Here is a 15,481-nt window from a genome sequence, read left to right as displayed (position 1 = left end):
TCTACCTCTGCGTGGCGGGGGTAACCATTCTACCTCTGGCGGAAGGGAACCAAGGGTAACAGTGATAGGCTGCATAGTTTGGGAGTCTCTGGAACATCCCTGGCTTTGTGTTGGATCTTATTGCTATTTTGCAGGCAAAGAGGCAAAAAACTCAATGATGTTAATTAAAGTGCTTGTAAGCTAAAGACTGTGGTGGTCTTCTGCTTCCTGGTCCAGTGTCCTCTGTGCTGTGTCACAGTTGCTTTCATTGTGAGCCTGTGCTATGTCTTTATTGTTTTTGGCTTGTTGGGTTGTGTAAACTGCTGAATGCTTTTTAATTTCCAGAAACTCTTGAGTTAAACAGTGAATCTCCACGTTCTTAGGTGTAACAGTGCCATTGTTCCAAAGGCTGGTGAGAAATGGAGTTGCCTCATGAGGTGCACAGTCAATAATGTGCAAGCTGTCGGCATGCAGTGCCGTGAATAAATGGGGGAGTGGGATAAGTATGCAGAGGACCTGGGGATGTTTCTCTGCTCCAAAAGCCCTTATGACACTCTGTATCTCACCCCAAGAGCTAGTGAAGGAAGTGGAGCCGGAGTCCAGGTCTGCTCGGGGCAGCAGGGGCCAGGCCACCGAAGGCTGCTCTTGCCCTTCTTCCCAGGCCTCCTGGAGACGCTCATAGGCATGAACACGGTCCTGGAGGACATTCAGAAGTCCCTGGATATGTACCTCGAGACCAAGCGGCACATATTCCCCCGATTCTACTTCTTGTCCAACGATGACCTGCTGGAGATTCTGGGCCAGTCCCGTAACCCGGAGGCTGTGCAGCCACACCTCAAAAAATGCTTCGACAACATCAAACTGCTGAGAATCCAAAAGGTGAGCAGAGGTGGCCATGGTGGGACCGAGAGTTAGGGAAGGAAGGAAGGGGGATGGTAAGGTATCCCAGGCTTTGGAGGGGACCACGCTCTCCTTTCAGGAGAGTGGCATTCGTTAAAAACTGTAGGTTCTCACATAGAACTTTCCAGAACTGGTAATAATGAGAGGAGAGGGAGAAGAAATTACCCTTAAAGGACTTGGATACTGCTAGAAGGCTACGGAGAGTGAGGCTGTGGCCTTAATAACTCGACTCTTCTCCAGGTTAGCGGCTCCAGCAGCAAATGGGAAGCAGTGGGAATGTTCTCAGGTGACGGGGAGTACATTGACTTCCTCCATCCAGTACTTCTGGAAGGACCCGTGGAGGTGAGCAGTGGGCAAGGCCTGAGAATCCAACTATCTTTCTGGTAGAAAGTTTGCTAGGACACACCTCTAATCCCAACACTTCCGAGGCAGAAGCAGGCAGATCCCTGAGTTCGAGGCCAGCCTGGTCTACAGAGCCAGTCCCGGGACAGCCAGAGCTATGCAGAGAAACCCTGTCTTGAAACACCAAAAAAAAAAAAAAAAAAAAAAAAAAGAGCCAAGCAGTGGTGGCACACGCCTTTAATCCCAGCACTCGGGGGCAGAGGCAGGCGGATCACTGTGAGTTTGAGGCCAGCCTGGTCTACAAAGAGAGTCTAGGACAGCCAGGGCTACACAGAGAAACCTTGTCTCAAAAAACAAAACAACAACAACAACAACAAGAAACCAAAAAAAGAAAGAGAAAATTTGCTTGCCTCCATAAGGGAGGGAGATGAAGCTGCTTTGCAGTTGCTGTTTCCTTACTCACTAGTGTTTTTGACATCTGTCACCTCTCCTTAAACTTGTTCCCAACCGATGCTCCAACCAACCCTCTGCCTCTCACCTCCATACCCTTCTGAGACCCATGGCAGCTACTGCCCAGCCACAGTTTTCCTCCTCTTGGGGAGCCTCAACCTCTGACCTTTACGTTGAGCGCTCGTGTCATTTTGCTCTCCCTAGTCCTGGCTTGGTGACGTGGAGCGCGCCATGAGGACAACCCTTCGGGATCTGCTTCGGAACTGCCGAGTGGCCCTCAAGAAATTCCTCAACAAGAGGGACAAATGGGTGAAAGACTGGGCTGGCCAGGTGAGCTGAGGTCACAGAGATACATGGGGGACAGTGGAGCCAACAGAGCAGCGTGGAAGGACAGATTCCAGAGGCTCACACACAGGGCCTTCCTGCTGCTCCTTTTTGGGGCTGGCTCTCACGCCCTAAGTGCTGAAAGCGCTGCACCTGACCCAAGGCGCATGCGCCCTCCTTCAGGCCTGACTAGGTGTAGTAACACTGGGTTCTGGGGGAGGCTGGAACCCCAGAGTGGGGCTGCATAGGTGGCTAGAGGCGGGGCCTGGGCAGCAGCTTCTGTACTCACCTCAGGTGGTCATCACCGCTAGTCAGATCCAGTGGACAGCTGATGTCACCAAGTGCCTGACGACAGCCAAGGAGCGGTCAGACAAGAAAATTCTCAAGGTCATGAAGAAGAAGCAGGTGGGGACAGGCCAGGAGTCGGGACGGGGTGTGAGGGATCAGCACGGTCAGAGCTGCAGCTGGCCTGACGAGGGTGCTCCGTGACCGAAGGGCGCCAGGCTGGGATGTGGTGCCTCTCAGCCTTGGCTGCCCTGTGCCACTCGTTCCTGTCTGCTGTCCCCTTCTACAGGTGTCAATACTAAATAAGTACTCAGAGGCCATCAGGGGCAACTTGACCAAGATCATGAGGCTTAAAATCGTGGCTCTGGTGACGATAGAAATCCACGCCCGCGACGTGCTGGAGAAGCTGTATAAAAGTGGCCTCATGGATGTCAATGCCTTCGACTGGCTCAGCCAGCTTCGCTTCTACTGGGAGAAGGTGTCTGATGGAGCAACCGGCTCCTCTCTTACCCCCAACTGACTGAGCCATGGGCATGCGCTAACCCAGTCCTTTGCACTTTCACAGCCCCTTCCTGAAAGGCTTAGCCCGGTTTGGGGGTGGCAGAGAGTCGCTGCAGGCATTACCCCTGCCTGTAGTGTTGCTCATGGGCCTGACTCCAGGCAACTGTTTCTGTGGGGCTGGGGAAGGAAGGCGTGCAGTGTGGAGCCCTAAAGCGTCTCTTCCTTTCAACTCTGGAGCAGAACCCTCATCTCCCTATGACCCCCTGACCTCTTTGAACCCCACTGGTAGCCATTTCCTCCTCTGTACTCTTACCCTGAGTCCACCTGTGCCTTACTCTGTCCTGCTTTCCAGGAGGTGGACGACTGTATAATCCGCCAGACCAACACACAGTTTCAGTATGGCTACGAGTACTTGGGGAACTCTGGTCGTCTGGTCATCACTCCCCTGACAGACAGGTCTGCGGTGGGGCATGAACAGGTGTTTGGGGGTAAGGGCTGCCGAGATGGCAGTCTTCCAGGAGTCTGACCCAAGTCATGTCTTGAACTCTCAGATGTTACATGACGTTGACCACAGCACTGCACCTTCACCGTGGGGGCTCCCCCAAGGGCCCAGCAGGCACCGGGAAGACAGAAACAGTCAAAGACCTGGGCAAAGCACTCGGCGTATATGTCATTGTGGTCAACTGCTCCGAGGGCTTGGACTATAAGTCCATGGGAAGAATGTACTCAGGCCTAGCGCAGGTCAGTCAGTGCCCTGCCTCCCCGGCCAGGGCTGAGCACACCTCCCCGGCCAGGGCTGAGCACACCTCCCCGGCCAGGGCTGAGCACGCCCTCCCCAGCTCAGAGGCTGAGCACACCCTCCCCATCCTAAAGTCTGTCTTTTAGTACCTGAAAAGCAACTGACGCCCAAATCTCTCTATGCCATTGGAGCTTGCAAGACAGCCTTGCCTTGGGCAATTCTTAGAGAGCATAAAGAAGTGAAACGCCTTCAATTCTCTGAGTTTTGTGTTGCATGTTTGCAGACTCTGATCATGTAAGGATTAGACAGCATGGACAGAAAGTGCCCGGCACACAGGAGCTGCTCAGTCACACAAGTTCTAACCTATAGGTGTTGTAGCCAGCACCTTGGCTGTCTTGTCCTGTGGGAAAAAGCTCTGAGTCTGTTACTCTGGTCCCCCCTGTAACAACTATTTCAGAGGTCACACTTCCTACCAAAGCATTTTCAGGAAGAGAGTGTGTTAGTCTGTGGTCTAGTGCCTTGGGACACCTCTCTGGCTTTAGTGACTCCGCCTCTCTCTCATGCCCCCCCCCACACCCCCAGACTGGAGCCTGGGGCTGCTTTGATGAGTTTAACCGTATCAACATCGAGGTGTTGTCCGTGGTAGCCCAGCAGATCCTGTCCATCCTCTCTGCCCTGACTGCCAACCTCACTCGCTTCCATTTTGAGGGCTTTGAAATAAATCTGGTATGGTCTTGTGGCATCTTTATCACCATGAATCCTGGTAGGTGGCAGGGACTAGTGACACCGGGGGAGCCTGGGATAAGCCTTGTGTCCTAACGGCTATGTTAGTCAGCATTCCATTGCAGTGACAAAATCCCCAGGCAGAACTTAGCCTAAAGGAGGAAAAGGTAGCTTTGGTGGCACGGTCTCAGCTGTGGGCCACTGTTGGCGAGGATGGGTCAGGATGTCATGCGCGGTCTCAGCTGGGGGCCACTGTTGGCGAGGATGGGTCAGGATGTCATGGGGGAAGTGTGTGGTGGAATAGGACTGCTCACTTCCCGGTGGCGGTGGCCGTGGAGAAGAGAGGGGAGAGGGAGAGAGAGGGGGAAGGAATGAAGAGGGGAAGAGAGGGGGATGGGGTAGGGAAGGAGATTCGTTGAAGAAACTCCAAGTTTCTGTGTGTAGCTATACATCTGTGAAAAACAGTCCTTTGGCAAAGTCTGGACCCTCATGATCTAATCGCTCTCAGAGGGCTCCACCTGTGACCTGCTGCTTTAGGAACAAGGTCTTTGGGGGGGGCTCCACCTGTGAACCGGTTGCTTTAGGAACAAGGCCTTTAGGGGGGCTCCACCTGTGACCGGCTGCTTTAGGGGACACTTCAGATCCAAGTTGCAGCAGCAGCAGCAGAAGAGAAGAGGAACCTGCAGGGAGAAGAGGGAATACACTTGCTAGTCTCCCTGGACAGCTCAGTGGCCATTTATTGTCCCCATGGAGCCCTAGCCTTTCAAGGCAGACCCACCTTTTCCCAAGGGGGAGCTCCCTGCCCTGCCTTCTGTCCCTTTTGGAAAATGAAAGGCTCCCTAATGCATGGAGTTTTCAGTTTCATCACTGCCCGCTAGGAACAGCTTTGGGGAAAAGGTCTAGGAGAGAACATGTTTAGGAAAGCGTCAGCTCAGAGCTCGAGTTGTGAGTTGTGTGGGGCTGCTGTGGGCCCTACACAGGAAACAGGGCCGGATGTTAAGTAAAGAGAACACCTATCAGGAAAGAAGCCTGGGGGATGTGGGGGGTGTAGGGGGTGGGGGGGTGGGGGGATGGGGGTGGGAGGGAGCCAGGGCTCAGGGGAGGAATGGTTGGGTAGCCAGGGAGAATGTTAGGGGTAGGGTAAAAGTTGGGCAGCATGGGATGTTCGTGAGACCAAGTGAGGACAGGGCAACACCAACAAAGGGCTTTGTCCCCAGGCTACGCTGGCCGCACAGAGCTTCCAGAAAACCTGAAGTCCATGTTCCGCCCGATCGCCATGGTGGTGCCCGACTCCACACTTATTGCGGAAATCATTCTCTTTGGGGAGGGCTTTGGCAACTGCAAGGTACCCTGACAACCTGTCCCTTCCGAACACTTTATCTCCCTTGCATGACTGTTGCCTGGACAGAGGAGTACGGAGTGGGGGTGGGGTGCCTCTCTTCCATGGTGCCACTAACCAATAACTATGGTCCAGAGCACCTTCCAGATGCTGCAGGTCCCCGACTTAGGTTCTTGTGTCTCTAATGTCCCCAAATAAAAAGGGGACTTAGCCAGGCACGGTGGCGCGTGCCTGTAGTCCCAGCACTTAGGAGGCAGAGGCAGGTGGATATCTGTGAGTGAGTTCTGGGAGTTCGAGGCCAGCCTGGTCTATAAAATGAGTCTAGGACAGCCAAAGCTATACAACAAAACCCTGTCTTGAAAAACCAAAACCAACCAACCAACCAAACAAGAGGGCCTGTGGGAGCTGAGCTGTGCTCTCCTCTGTATGGGCCCCAGATCCTGGCCAAGAAAGTGTACACACTGTACTCACTGGCTGTGCAGCAGTTGTCCAGACAGGACCATTACGACTTCGGCCTGCGCGCTCTCACTTCCCTTCTGCGCTATGCTGGCAAGAAGCGCCGCCTACAGCCGGATCTGACTGATGAAGAGGTAGGCCAAACACGCAGCCCTTGGCCCTTTGCCTCCACTCCCACTGGGCTGATGATGTCTTCGTGAAAGTTCTTCAGACCCTTTCTTTTCCTTCTCCAGACAGCGATGTTCCATGCAGGCACCCCCGCGCCCCCTCCCCCGGCCAGGTCTTGTTCCCTGTGCTGCCCGTTCCTGCTGCGTGGCTGAGGACGACTGTGGCACAGCCGTTGTTCTCAGGTGTCGCTCTTCCCCGGTCAGGTCCTGCTGCTGTCCATGAGGGACATGAACATTGCCAAGCTGACCTCTGTGGACGTTCCCTTGTTCAACGCCATTGTGCAAGACCTTTTTCCCAACGTCGAGCTGCCGGTCATTGATTATGGCAAGGTATTGGCTCCCCACCTCCCCCCCCCTTTTAAAAAGAGTGTTATTTTGATTTTGTGTCTTTATGTGAAGGTCAGAGGACGGTTTACAGGAGCCATTCTCCCCTTCCACCAAGTGGGTCCCAGGGAGCCTCAGGCTGCAGGTGCCTTCACTCACTGAGCCATCTGCTGGCCTCGTATTTATTATTATTATTATTTTTACAGATAGGGTTTCTCTGTGTAGCCTTGGCTATCCTGGACTCGCTTTGTAGACCAGGCTGGCCTTGAACTCACAGCGATCCGCCTGCCTCTGCCTCCCGAGTGCTGGGATTAAAGGCGTGCGCCACCACAGCTGGCTCATATTTATTCTTCTATAAACATCTTGATCTTATGTGTGACTGCCTCTGGGAAGAGGAAATGTGACGTCCTGAACTTCTGTCATTCACAAGGAGTGACTTTGGATAACACCGTTGGCTCCTGCTGGGACACACAGGCACAGCTTCCTCTCTGACTCACATCCCGCAGGCCTACCTGCTCACTCACTCACTCCACTTACCTAGAGATGGAGTGTTACTATGTAACCCTGGCTGACCCAGAACTCCCTATAAAGACCAGGCTCGCCTCATACTCACAGGGATTGGTTCACCTCTGCCTCCCCATGGGCCACCACATCAGGCTCAAGTGACTTCTCAACAGATCCTTGAATTCACTGACACCTCACTGCATTGACTGTATTGCTCCTGGCCTCCTGTGAGGAGAGTCTCTGGGAACTGTGGGGTGTATGAGAGCCGAGGCGCGGGGCAGGTGTACAGACAAAAAGAACTTTCCTTTCTGCATTGTGTTATTAGTCCACGTGTTCTGAGCTATCTTTTCAGTTGAAACTGCTAAAATGCTAGATTAAAATATTAGGGGGAAAAGCCAGGCGTGGTGGCGCACGCCTTTAATCCCAGCACTCAGGAGGCAGAGGCAGGCGGATCACTGTGAGTTCGAGGCCAGCCTGGTCTACAAAGTGAAGTCCAGGATGGCCAAGGCTACACAGAGAAACCCTGTCTCGAAAAACCAAAAAATAAAAAAATAAAATAAAATATTAGGGGGAAAAATACATTCTTTTTAGTACATTGCTATGATAGCACGGACTCCAGGGGCTTGGGTGTGGGGACAGTGAATGAAGCGACTTAAGAGTCAGGGAGGTTCCCATGGGGATTTTGTCAACCTAAGGCACCGGGGAAAGGAAGGAAGGAGCCCGGTGTGACAGTGGCACTGAGAGCCCACTGCTACAGAAGCGTTAGTCTACAGAACGCACAGTCAATCAAGAGGTGGCGCAGGCAGTGAGTGAATGCTGAACCAGCCAGACGGACACGGAGGGCTGGAGAGCCAGCTTACTGACTAAGGGACTTGCTGTCCTTGCAGAGGACCCAGCTAGTTCCCAGCGCCCATATGGCAAGTCACAATTGCCTGTAACTCAAGTTCCAGGGGACCCTATGCTGCACACGGTTTTTTGTATGCATATAGTTTACATACATTCGTATATATATATATATATATATATATAACCAAAACTTACTGTACAACCAAGAGGAGGCTCTAGGCATTAGTAGTGAGAGGGAGGTAAGGGAAAATGCAATGCGTGGGGACACTGAGCCAAATTCTTCAGGGAAGAGATTTTTTTTTTTTTTTAATCTATTTATTTATTATTATATATACAGTGTTCTGTCTGCGTGTACACCTGCAGGCCTGGAGGGGGCACCAGATCACATTACAGATGGTTGTGAGCCACCATGTGGTTGCTGGGAATTGAAGTCAGGACCTCTGGAACAGCAGTCAGTGCTCTTAACCACTGAGCCATCTCTCCAGCCCAGGGAAGAGATTTTTTTTAAATGCAGGACAACAGACAGTATGGTAAGGGGTCTGAAGGAAAGAAACATCAGCCCCGAAAGAGAAAGCAAGGTGTCTACTTGTTTGTTTTTCTTCCGAGATATGGTCTCTCTGTGTAGCCTTGGCTGTCCTGGACTCTTCTCTGTAGACTAAGCTGGTCTCGAACTCACAGCGATCCACCTGCCTCTGCCTCCCAAGTTCTAGGATTGAAAGTGTTTGCCACCACCGCCCAGCTGTGTCTACTTTTTAAGGGTTTCCAAGAAAGGACGCAGTCTCAGTCAATAAGTAATCTACGGTCCAAGTAGGAGAGTGGGTACATGCCACTCATGATAGAGGACAGAGCCGCTCTCTGGATAGGAGAGTGGGTACATGCCACTCATGACAGAGGACAGAGCCGCTCTCTGGATAGGAGATGGGGCCTAGTTACTGTGTGACCCAGAAAAAGTCCTGGTAGTCACACTGATTTCAGGCCCCCCCCCCCCCCCCCCCCCCCCCCCCCCCCCCCCCCACCGAACACAAACACCCTGCGGGGGTGGGGGTGGGGTGGGTGGAGGTGGGCTGGGTGTGTCCTTGTCTGGCTTGCTGGCCCATCTGCTTAGGACTTGTCACCTGCAGGGCCTGGGTTCTCTAACTAAAGAAACCCAAACAAACAAGAGTGAGCCAGTTGAAGAAAATAGATGGCCCAGGGAGAGGAAACACAAAACCAACCAAACAAAACCCACCATTGGCCACTCAGCTGGGGAGGGGTGGACACACCTGCAGACACAGGTGCTGAGGCAGCAGAGAGAGGATGGCAGTGCATTCAGGTCAGCCTGGGCCACCGAGACTCCACCCACATTAAAACAAATGCACAATTTTCTGAATTATCAGAGAACGAAATTCTAGTGAATGCCACATTCTCTTAGCGAGGATGCAGTGGAGAACATCAGACAAAGGCGGGAGAGATGGGATTTAAAGGAAAAGCTAGGCAGGATAACATTCAAATAATTTCAAAAGTAGGAAGAGAGATGGTGGAGGGAATGGGATTCCCACAGCTAAAGGAGACTTTACATAAACATAGTCTGAAACAATCCTTATAGTGGGCTGCCATTTGTGGCATCTTAAAACACCAAACAAAGCCAGGCATGGTGGTGCACACCTTTAATCCCAGCACTCGGGAGGTAGAGGCAGGTGGATTGCTGTAAGCTCAAGGCCAGCCTGGTCTACAAAGTGAGTCCAGGACAGCCAAGGCTACACAGAGAAACCCTATCTTGAAAACAAAAAACAAAATAACAAAAATTCTGTACCAGCCAGCCTGTCTTCTAAAAGGTGAGGTCAGCCTGATTTTCAGTGATGCTGGTTCAAAACCAACCAAATAAAAAAGCCTCTCTAATGTGTCCAAAAGCTGTAAAGCATGGGCACAGGCTAGGAGAGGTTAACAGGGACAGGGTCCACTGAAAGAGGCTGAGCCAATGCTTGGGATGGCAGTGAGCAGAGAGCACAGGTGACCTCTGCATGGGCAGAGAGAGCAGCCGAGAGCAGGTCCAGGTATCAAACCGCTTCAGCAAACTGATGCCTCCTCTATTTAAACAAACAAACAAACAAACAAACCCTGAAGGCTTCACGAGGACTGCTTATAAAAGAGAAATCAAATTGATCACCGACCCGGCAGTCATTCCAAGACACTTAATTAGCCAGTCGACTTTGGAGTCAAGTTGGGATAAGCATCTCAAATACCAGGTGAGCAACAGGCAGCACAGTAACTGTTAGAGCCTCAGGGAAAACAGAGTCGGGTAGAGAAGGCCAGCTCCTTGTGTTAATACTGGGTACTGGGAGGCAAACTTGAAACTTAGAGACAAAGGAAACTTAGTCCAAGAGGAGAAAGCAAGGGGCTGGCGGCGACAGACAGCACAGCTTTTAAGGCAAAACACTTTCCTGGAAACAGGGTCATTTCACGATAGGAAAAGGTTCCCATTTGCCGGGAAGCTAGAAGAGATCTAATTTGGATGTACTTTAGTGATATAGACTTAAAAGAACCATAGCCAAATTGGCTGAGTTATGTGGAGGAATAGACAGCCCGCGTGGCAATTTTAACCTCTTAGAAAGTAGATTAGACCGACTAACAATCACTGCTGTGGGAGATTTGAACAACAAATGGACAACGCTGAACTGACTCATATCTAAACGAATTTCACTCACTAATCAAGAAACAGCAGAGGCTGTAACCATGAAGAGGCCCTGAGTCGGCTCAAAAATGTTAAAGGAACTTAACTCAGTTTATGTATTCTGATTGCAGTGACTACTGCTGGTATCAGACATAGCAAGCCTTAAAATGTTTATTATCTGCTGGGCGTGGTGGCGCACACCTTTAATCCCAGCACTTGGGAGGCAGAGGCAGGCAGATTGCTGTGAGTTGGAGGCCAGCCTGGTCTACAAAGCAAGTTCAGGACAGCCAAGATTACACAGAGAGACCCTGTCTCAAAACAACAACAAAACAAAACAAACAAACAAACAAAAAGTAAAGGAGAACAGTTTATAATGATAAAACGACCAATGCACAGAAAAATATGAACAAGTATGGGCTCAAGCCTGTAACCCCCGGACTCAGGAGGTGAGCGAGGCTGGAGGATTAACTACTACTTTGAAGGCTACGTGACGGCTTCATAATGGGCTAGCCTAGGATACCTTGAGCTATATAAGTCTGTGTCTCAAAAAAAAAAAAAAAAAATCAGAGTAAGGGTGGTACACACCTTTAATCCCAAAGTGGAAGCATATGGATCTCCGTGAGTTCAAGGCCAGCCTGGTCTACAGAGTTCTAGGACAGCTAGGGCTACACAGAGAAACCTTGTTTCAAACAACAACAATAAACCTGAATGTGGATTTCTATGTTGCTTCTTTCTGCTGAGCAGGGTTACATTTGGGGAGTCTAGTTAAGGAGACACACAAGTCCTATATGTAATCTAAAAGTACTTTTCCTTTCTTTCTTTCTTTCTTTTTTTTTTTTTTTTTTGAGACAGGGTCTCTCTGTGTGTGGAGCCATGGCTGTCCTGGACTTGCTTTGTAGACCAGGCTGGCCTCGAACTCACAGTGATCCACCTGCCTCTGCCTCCCAAGTGCTGGGATTAAAGGTGTGCGCCACCACACCTGGCTCTTTGTGTTTGTTTATTGTTTTTTCTTTTTTCTTCTTCTTCTCCTCCTCCTCCGCCTCCTCCGCCTCCTCTTCTCTTCTTCTTCTTCTTCTTTTTTTTTTTTTTTTTTTTTTTTTTTTTTTTTTGGTTTTTTGAGACAGAGTTTTTCTATGCAGACCTGGCTGTCCTGGACTCACTCTGTAGGCAGCTGGCTTTGAACTCAGAGATCTGCCTGCCTCTTCCTCCCTGCCTCCTGAATGCTGGGATTAAACTCTCGCACCACCATGCCTGGCTAATCTAAAAGTACTTTTTTTAAAAAGCAATTTTTAAAGATTTATTTATTTATTGTATACAGTGTTCTGCCTGCACACCTGCACACTAGATCACATTATAAATGGTTGTGAGACACCATGTGGTTGCTGGGAATTGAACTCAGGACCTCTGGAAGAGCAGCCAGTGCTCTTAAACTCTGAGTCATCTCTCCAGCCCCCTAACAGTACTTTTAAAATTAATCTATTTTTATGCAATGAGTGTTTTGTTTGCATGTATATCTGTGTACAGAGTGTGTGTCTGGAGCCACAAAGGCCAGAAGACAATGTAGAATTCCTGGAACTGAATCATAAGATGGTTGTGAGCCACCATGTGGGTCCTGGGAACTAAATCTAGGTCCCATGGAAGAGCAGCTAGAGCTCTCAACTGCTGAGCCACCTCTCCTGCCCAGGACAGTGAGGTCTTAGAGCATAGTAAAATTATTTTGTTTCCAACTGTACCTTCAGTACTTAACATAACACCACAGAAATTCAATATTTGTTGAATAATGCTTAAAAAAGAAAAAAGGCCAGGCGGTGATGGCGCACACCTTTAATCCCAGCACTCAGGGAGGCAGAGGCAGGTGGATCGCTGTGAGTTCAAGGCCAACCTGGTCTACAAAGCGAGTTCAGGACAGCCAGGGCTGTTACACAGAGAAACCCTGTCTTGAAAACCCCCCCAAAAATTTTTTTTAAAAACATGTGTAGAGCACCATTAGACATTGTGCACAGGAAGAGACTGAGTTTCGAAGAAGAAGAAGAAGAAGGAGGAGGAGGAGGAGGAAGAGGAGGAGGAGGAGGAGGAAGAGGAGGAGGAGGAGGAAGAACTCAAAATGACAAAGCTGAAATCTAGGAAGCTAGGCTGGCTGACTCTAGACCCAATGTCTTTTGCTTGCATGTGCATGTGTGTGGTATATGTGCTTGGGTCACACATACAGAGGTCATAAAAAGGACATAGGCTGGCTTAATCTGTCACTTTCACTTTCACCCTTATTCCTTTGAGCCGATCTCTCTCGACTCTGGAGTGTGGCTGCCCACCAGCAAACCAAATGGTCCTCCTGTCTCTATACCCCTATAGCACTGGAGTTGCAGGTCCCTGTGCGGCCACGCCCAGGTTTGTAGGTGGGTGCTGTGGGTTTGAACTCAGACTTGAGCAGCAAATGCTCTTACCTACTGAGCCACCTCCTCAGCTTGCCTGCCTTCCTTCTTTTTTCCCTCCCTCCCAGAGCCCAGGATTTTACATCTGCCAAGCACCAGTTCTCAGACAAATTTGAGTGCAATGGACCTTAGTGCCCTGCCCTGTGGTTTGGATGTATCCTCAGGCACTGAGAGGAGTCTGAAAGTGCCTTGCACATCTCACACTTTTCCTTCTGCTTTTCTCAGCTGCGGGACACCATTGAGCAGGAGATCCGAGAAATGGGCCTGCAGATCACACAGTTCACCCTCACCAAGGTTCTCCAGCTGTACGAGACGAAGAATTCCCGCCATTCCACCATGATTGTGGGCGGCACTGGCAGCAGCAAGACCACGTCCTGGAAGATTCTACAGGCCTCCCTGACCTCTCTGTGCCGCGCTGGAGAACCTAACTTCAACATCGTTAGAGTAGGCAGCAGGGCACTGACGGCTGCGGGCGGTGGGAGGGACCAGAGCCTAGGAAGCCTGGATAGATGAGAAGCGGGGACTACAAGCCTAAGGGACAGGATTGGAATAGGGCGGAGGGATGTTGGGACCTCAGGAGCCATGTCTGGTGTCATTTTCAGGAGTTCCCTTTGAACCCAAAGGCATTGTCCTTAGGGGAGCTGTATGGAGAATATGACCTCAATACCAACGAATGGACAGATGGCATCTTGTCTAGTGTCATGCGGGCCGCATGTGCAGGTATCCAGTGGGTGAGAAGAGACGTCAGCAGCTTCTGAGAGAGCGGGGACCCTGGAAACGGGGGGTGGGGGTTAGGGGGAGCACCAGTAAGGGTGGAAGATGTCTGGGAAATGCCTTAAGATAAGGAAGCCCACGGTGAGGGACACATGGGAGGAGACAGGAGAAGACGTCTCTTGGTTTCCTTGTCATCTGCCTGCCACTAAGATGAGAAGCCAGATGAGAAATGGATCCTTTTTGACGGCCCCGTGGACACGCTGTGGATTGAGAGCATGAATTCCGTCATGGATGACAACAAAGTGCTGACCCTCATCAACGGAGAGCGTATTGCAATGCCTGAGCAGGTGTGGGGGCCCAGGGGAGGAGTCCCAGGGCAGGTGCAGGGGGCCCAGGGGAGGGGTCCCAGGGCAGGTGTGGGGGCCCAGGGGAGGGGTCCCAGGGCAGGTGTGGGGGCCCAGGGAAGGGGTCCCAGGGCAGGTGCAGGGGGCCAAGCAGAGGGGTCCCAGGGCAGGTGCGGTGGCCCAGGGGAGGGGTCCCAGGGCAGGTGTGGGGGCCCAGGGGAGGGGTCCCAGGGCAGGTGCAGGGGGCCCAGGGGAGGGGTCCCAGGGCAGGTGTGGGGGCCCAGGGGAGAGGTCCCAGGGCAGGTGCGGGGGCCAAGCAGAGGAGTCCCAGGGCAGGTACGATGGCCAGGCCGGGTCCCACAGCCCATCCCAGGTAGGGGGATGGAAGAGAGGCTGAGATGGAGGCTGCTATGCTGAGAGTGATTCTATGCGAGGGCCCAGGGAGGAAGAGCGGGATTCAGGGAGCCCTGCAATTGAAGCAGAGTGCTGTCTAGGCTTCCGGGACTCCACAGGAGGGCTCACCTGGCCTCTGCGTCGGGATTCCATCTCCAGCATCTCCAGCATAGGAGCCTTGGTGTGGGCTTTTGAAACCTCAAAGTGGTATACTTCCTCCATGAAGCCACATCTCCCAACAAGGCCACGCCTCCTAACCCTTCTCAAGTCGTGCCACTCTCTGGTGACTAAGCATCCAAACTCCCACACGAGCCTGAGTGGGAGCCATTCCTCCACAGGAAGCAGACCATCTGTAACCCTCCGTTGTTCTTCTTGCCTCATTCACTTGATGCGTGTGTGCCTTGAGGCGTGAGGTCTGGGGTGTTCTCAGTGCTGCGAATGAAGTGCAGATGACGATGTTCTGACCAAAGTCCAATTCCTTAGGTGTCTCTCTTGTTTGAAGTGGAGAACTTGGCCGTGGCCTCTCCAGCCACTGTGTCCCGCTGTGGGATGGTCTACACTGACTATATTGACCTGGGCTGGAAGCCTTACGTTCAGTCATGGCTGGACAAGAGGCCAAAGGTAAAAAGGGATTTGGAGAGAAGTGGCTCGGAGGCCTGTTGTGCATAATGGCGGGTGAAGCATCCCCTTCTTGCTCACACTAGACGGAAGTGGAGCCCCTTCAACGCATGTTCGAGAAGTTTATCAACAAGATCCTGAAGTTCAAAAAGGACAACTGCAATGAGCTGGTGCCCGTCCCCGAGTACAGCGGCCTCATCTCCCTCTGCAGGATCTACTCCGCCCTGGCAACGCCCGAGAACGGGGTGAGGAGAGGGGCCAGCGCGGGGGTGGGGAGGGCTGTGTGTGAGCGTGAGTGAGGAGAGGGCCAGCGCGGGGGGGGGGAGGGGTGTGTGTGAGCGTGGAGTGAGGAGAGGGGCCAGCGCGGGGGTGCGGAGGGGGTGTGTGTGAGCGTGAGTGAGGAGAGGGGCCAGCGCGGGGGTGCGGAGGGGTGTGTGTGAGCGTGAGTGAGGAG

The 15,481-nt window shown here is 51.9% G+C and overlaps 1 protein-coding gene across 1 annotated transcript in view; it reads left to right on the top strand.

The window, feature by feature from the left end:
- The window catches only part of Dnah2 (dynein axonemal heavy chain 2), a 100,183-nt gene that overhangs the window by 46,273 nt on the left and 38,429 nt on the right, over nucleotides 1-15,481 (top strand). The window contains exons 29-44 of the mRNA XM_051167293.1: nucleotides 641-858; nucleotides 1,120-1,221; nucleotides 1,876-2,001; nucleotides 2,290-2,400; nucleotides 2,570-2,758; nucleotides 3,134-3,237; nucleotides 3,333-3,522; nucleotides 4,103-4,283; nucleotides 5,461-5,588; nucleotides 6,020-6,172; nucleotides 6,410-6,535; nucleotides 13,184-13,402; nucleotides 13,561-13,678; nucleotides 13,883-14,019; nucleotides 14,893-15,030; nucleotides 15,114-15,272. Coding sequence (XP_051023250.1) covers nucleotides 641-858; nucleotides 1,120-1,221; nucleotides 1,876-2,001; nucleotides 2,290-2,400; nucleotides 2,570-2,758; nucleotides 3,134-3,237; nucleotides 3,333-3,522; nucleotides 4,103-4,283; nucleotides 5,461-5,588; nucleotides 6,020-6,172; nucleotides 6,410-6,535; nucleotides 13,184-13,402; nucleotides 13,561-13,678; nucleotides 13,883-14,019; nucleotides 14,893-15,030; nucleotides 15,114-15,272 — 2,399 coding nt within the window. The remainder of the gene's footprint in view (nucleotides 1-640; nucleotides 859-1,119; nucleotides 1,222-1,875; nucleotides 2,002-2,289; nucleotides 2,401-2,569; nucleotides 2,759-3,133; nucleotides 3,238-3,332; nucleotides 3,523-4,102; nucleotides 4,284-5,460; nucleotides 5,589-6,019; nucleotides 6,173-6,409; nucleotides 6,536-13,183; nucleotides 13,403-13,560; nucleotides 13,679-13,882; nucleotides 14,020-14,892; nucleotides 15,031-15,113; nucleotides 15,273-15,481) is intronic.

This window comes from Acomys russatus, chromosome 25 (genome assembly GCF_903995435.1).
Source record: "Acomys russatus chromosome 25, mAcoRus1.1, whole genome shotgun sequence".
NCBI classification, from domain to species: domain Eukaryota; kingdom Metazoa; phylum Chordata; class Mammalia; order Rodentia; family Muridae; genus Acomys; species Acomys russatus.
This window is presented reverse-complemented; position numbering and strand designations above follow the sequence as displayed.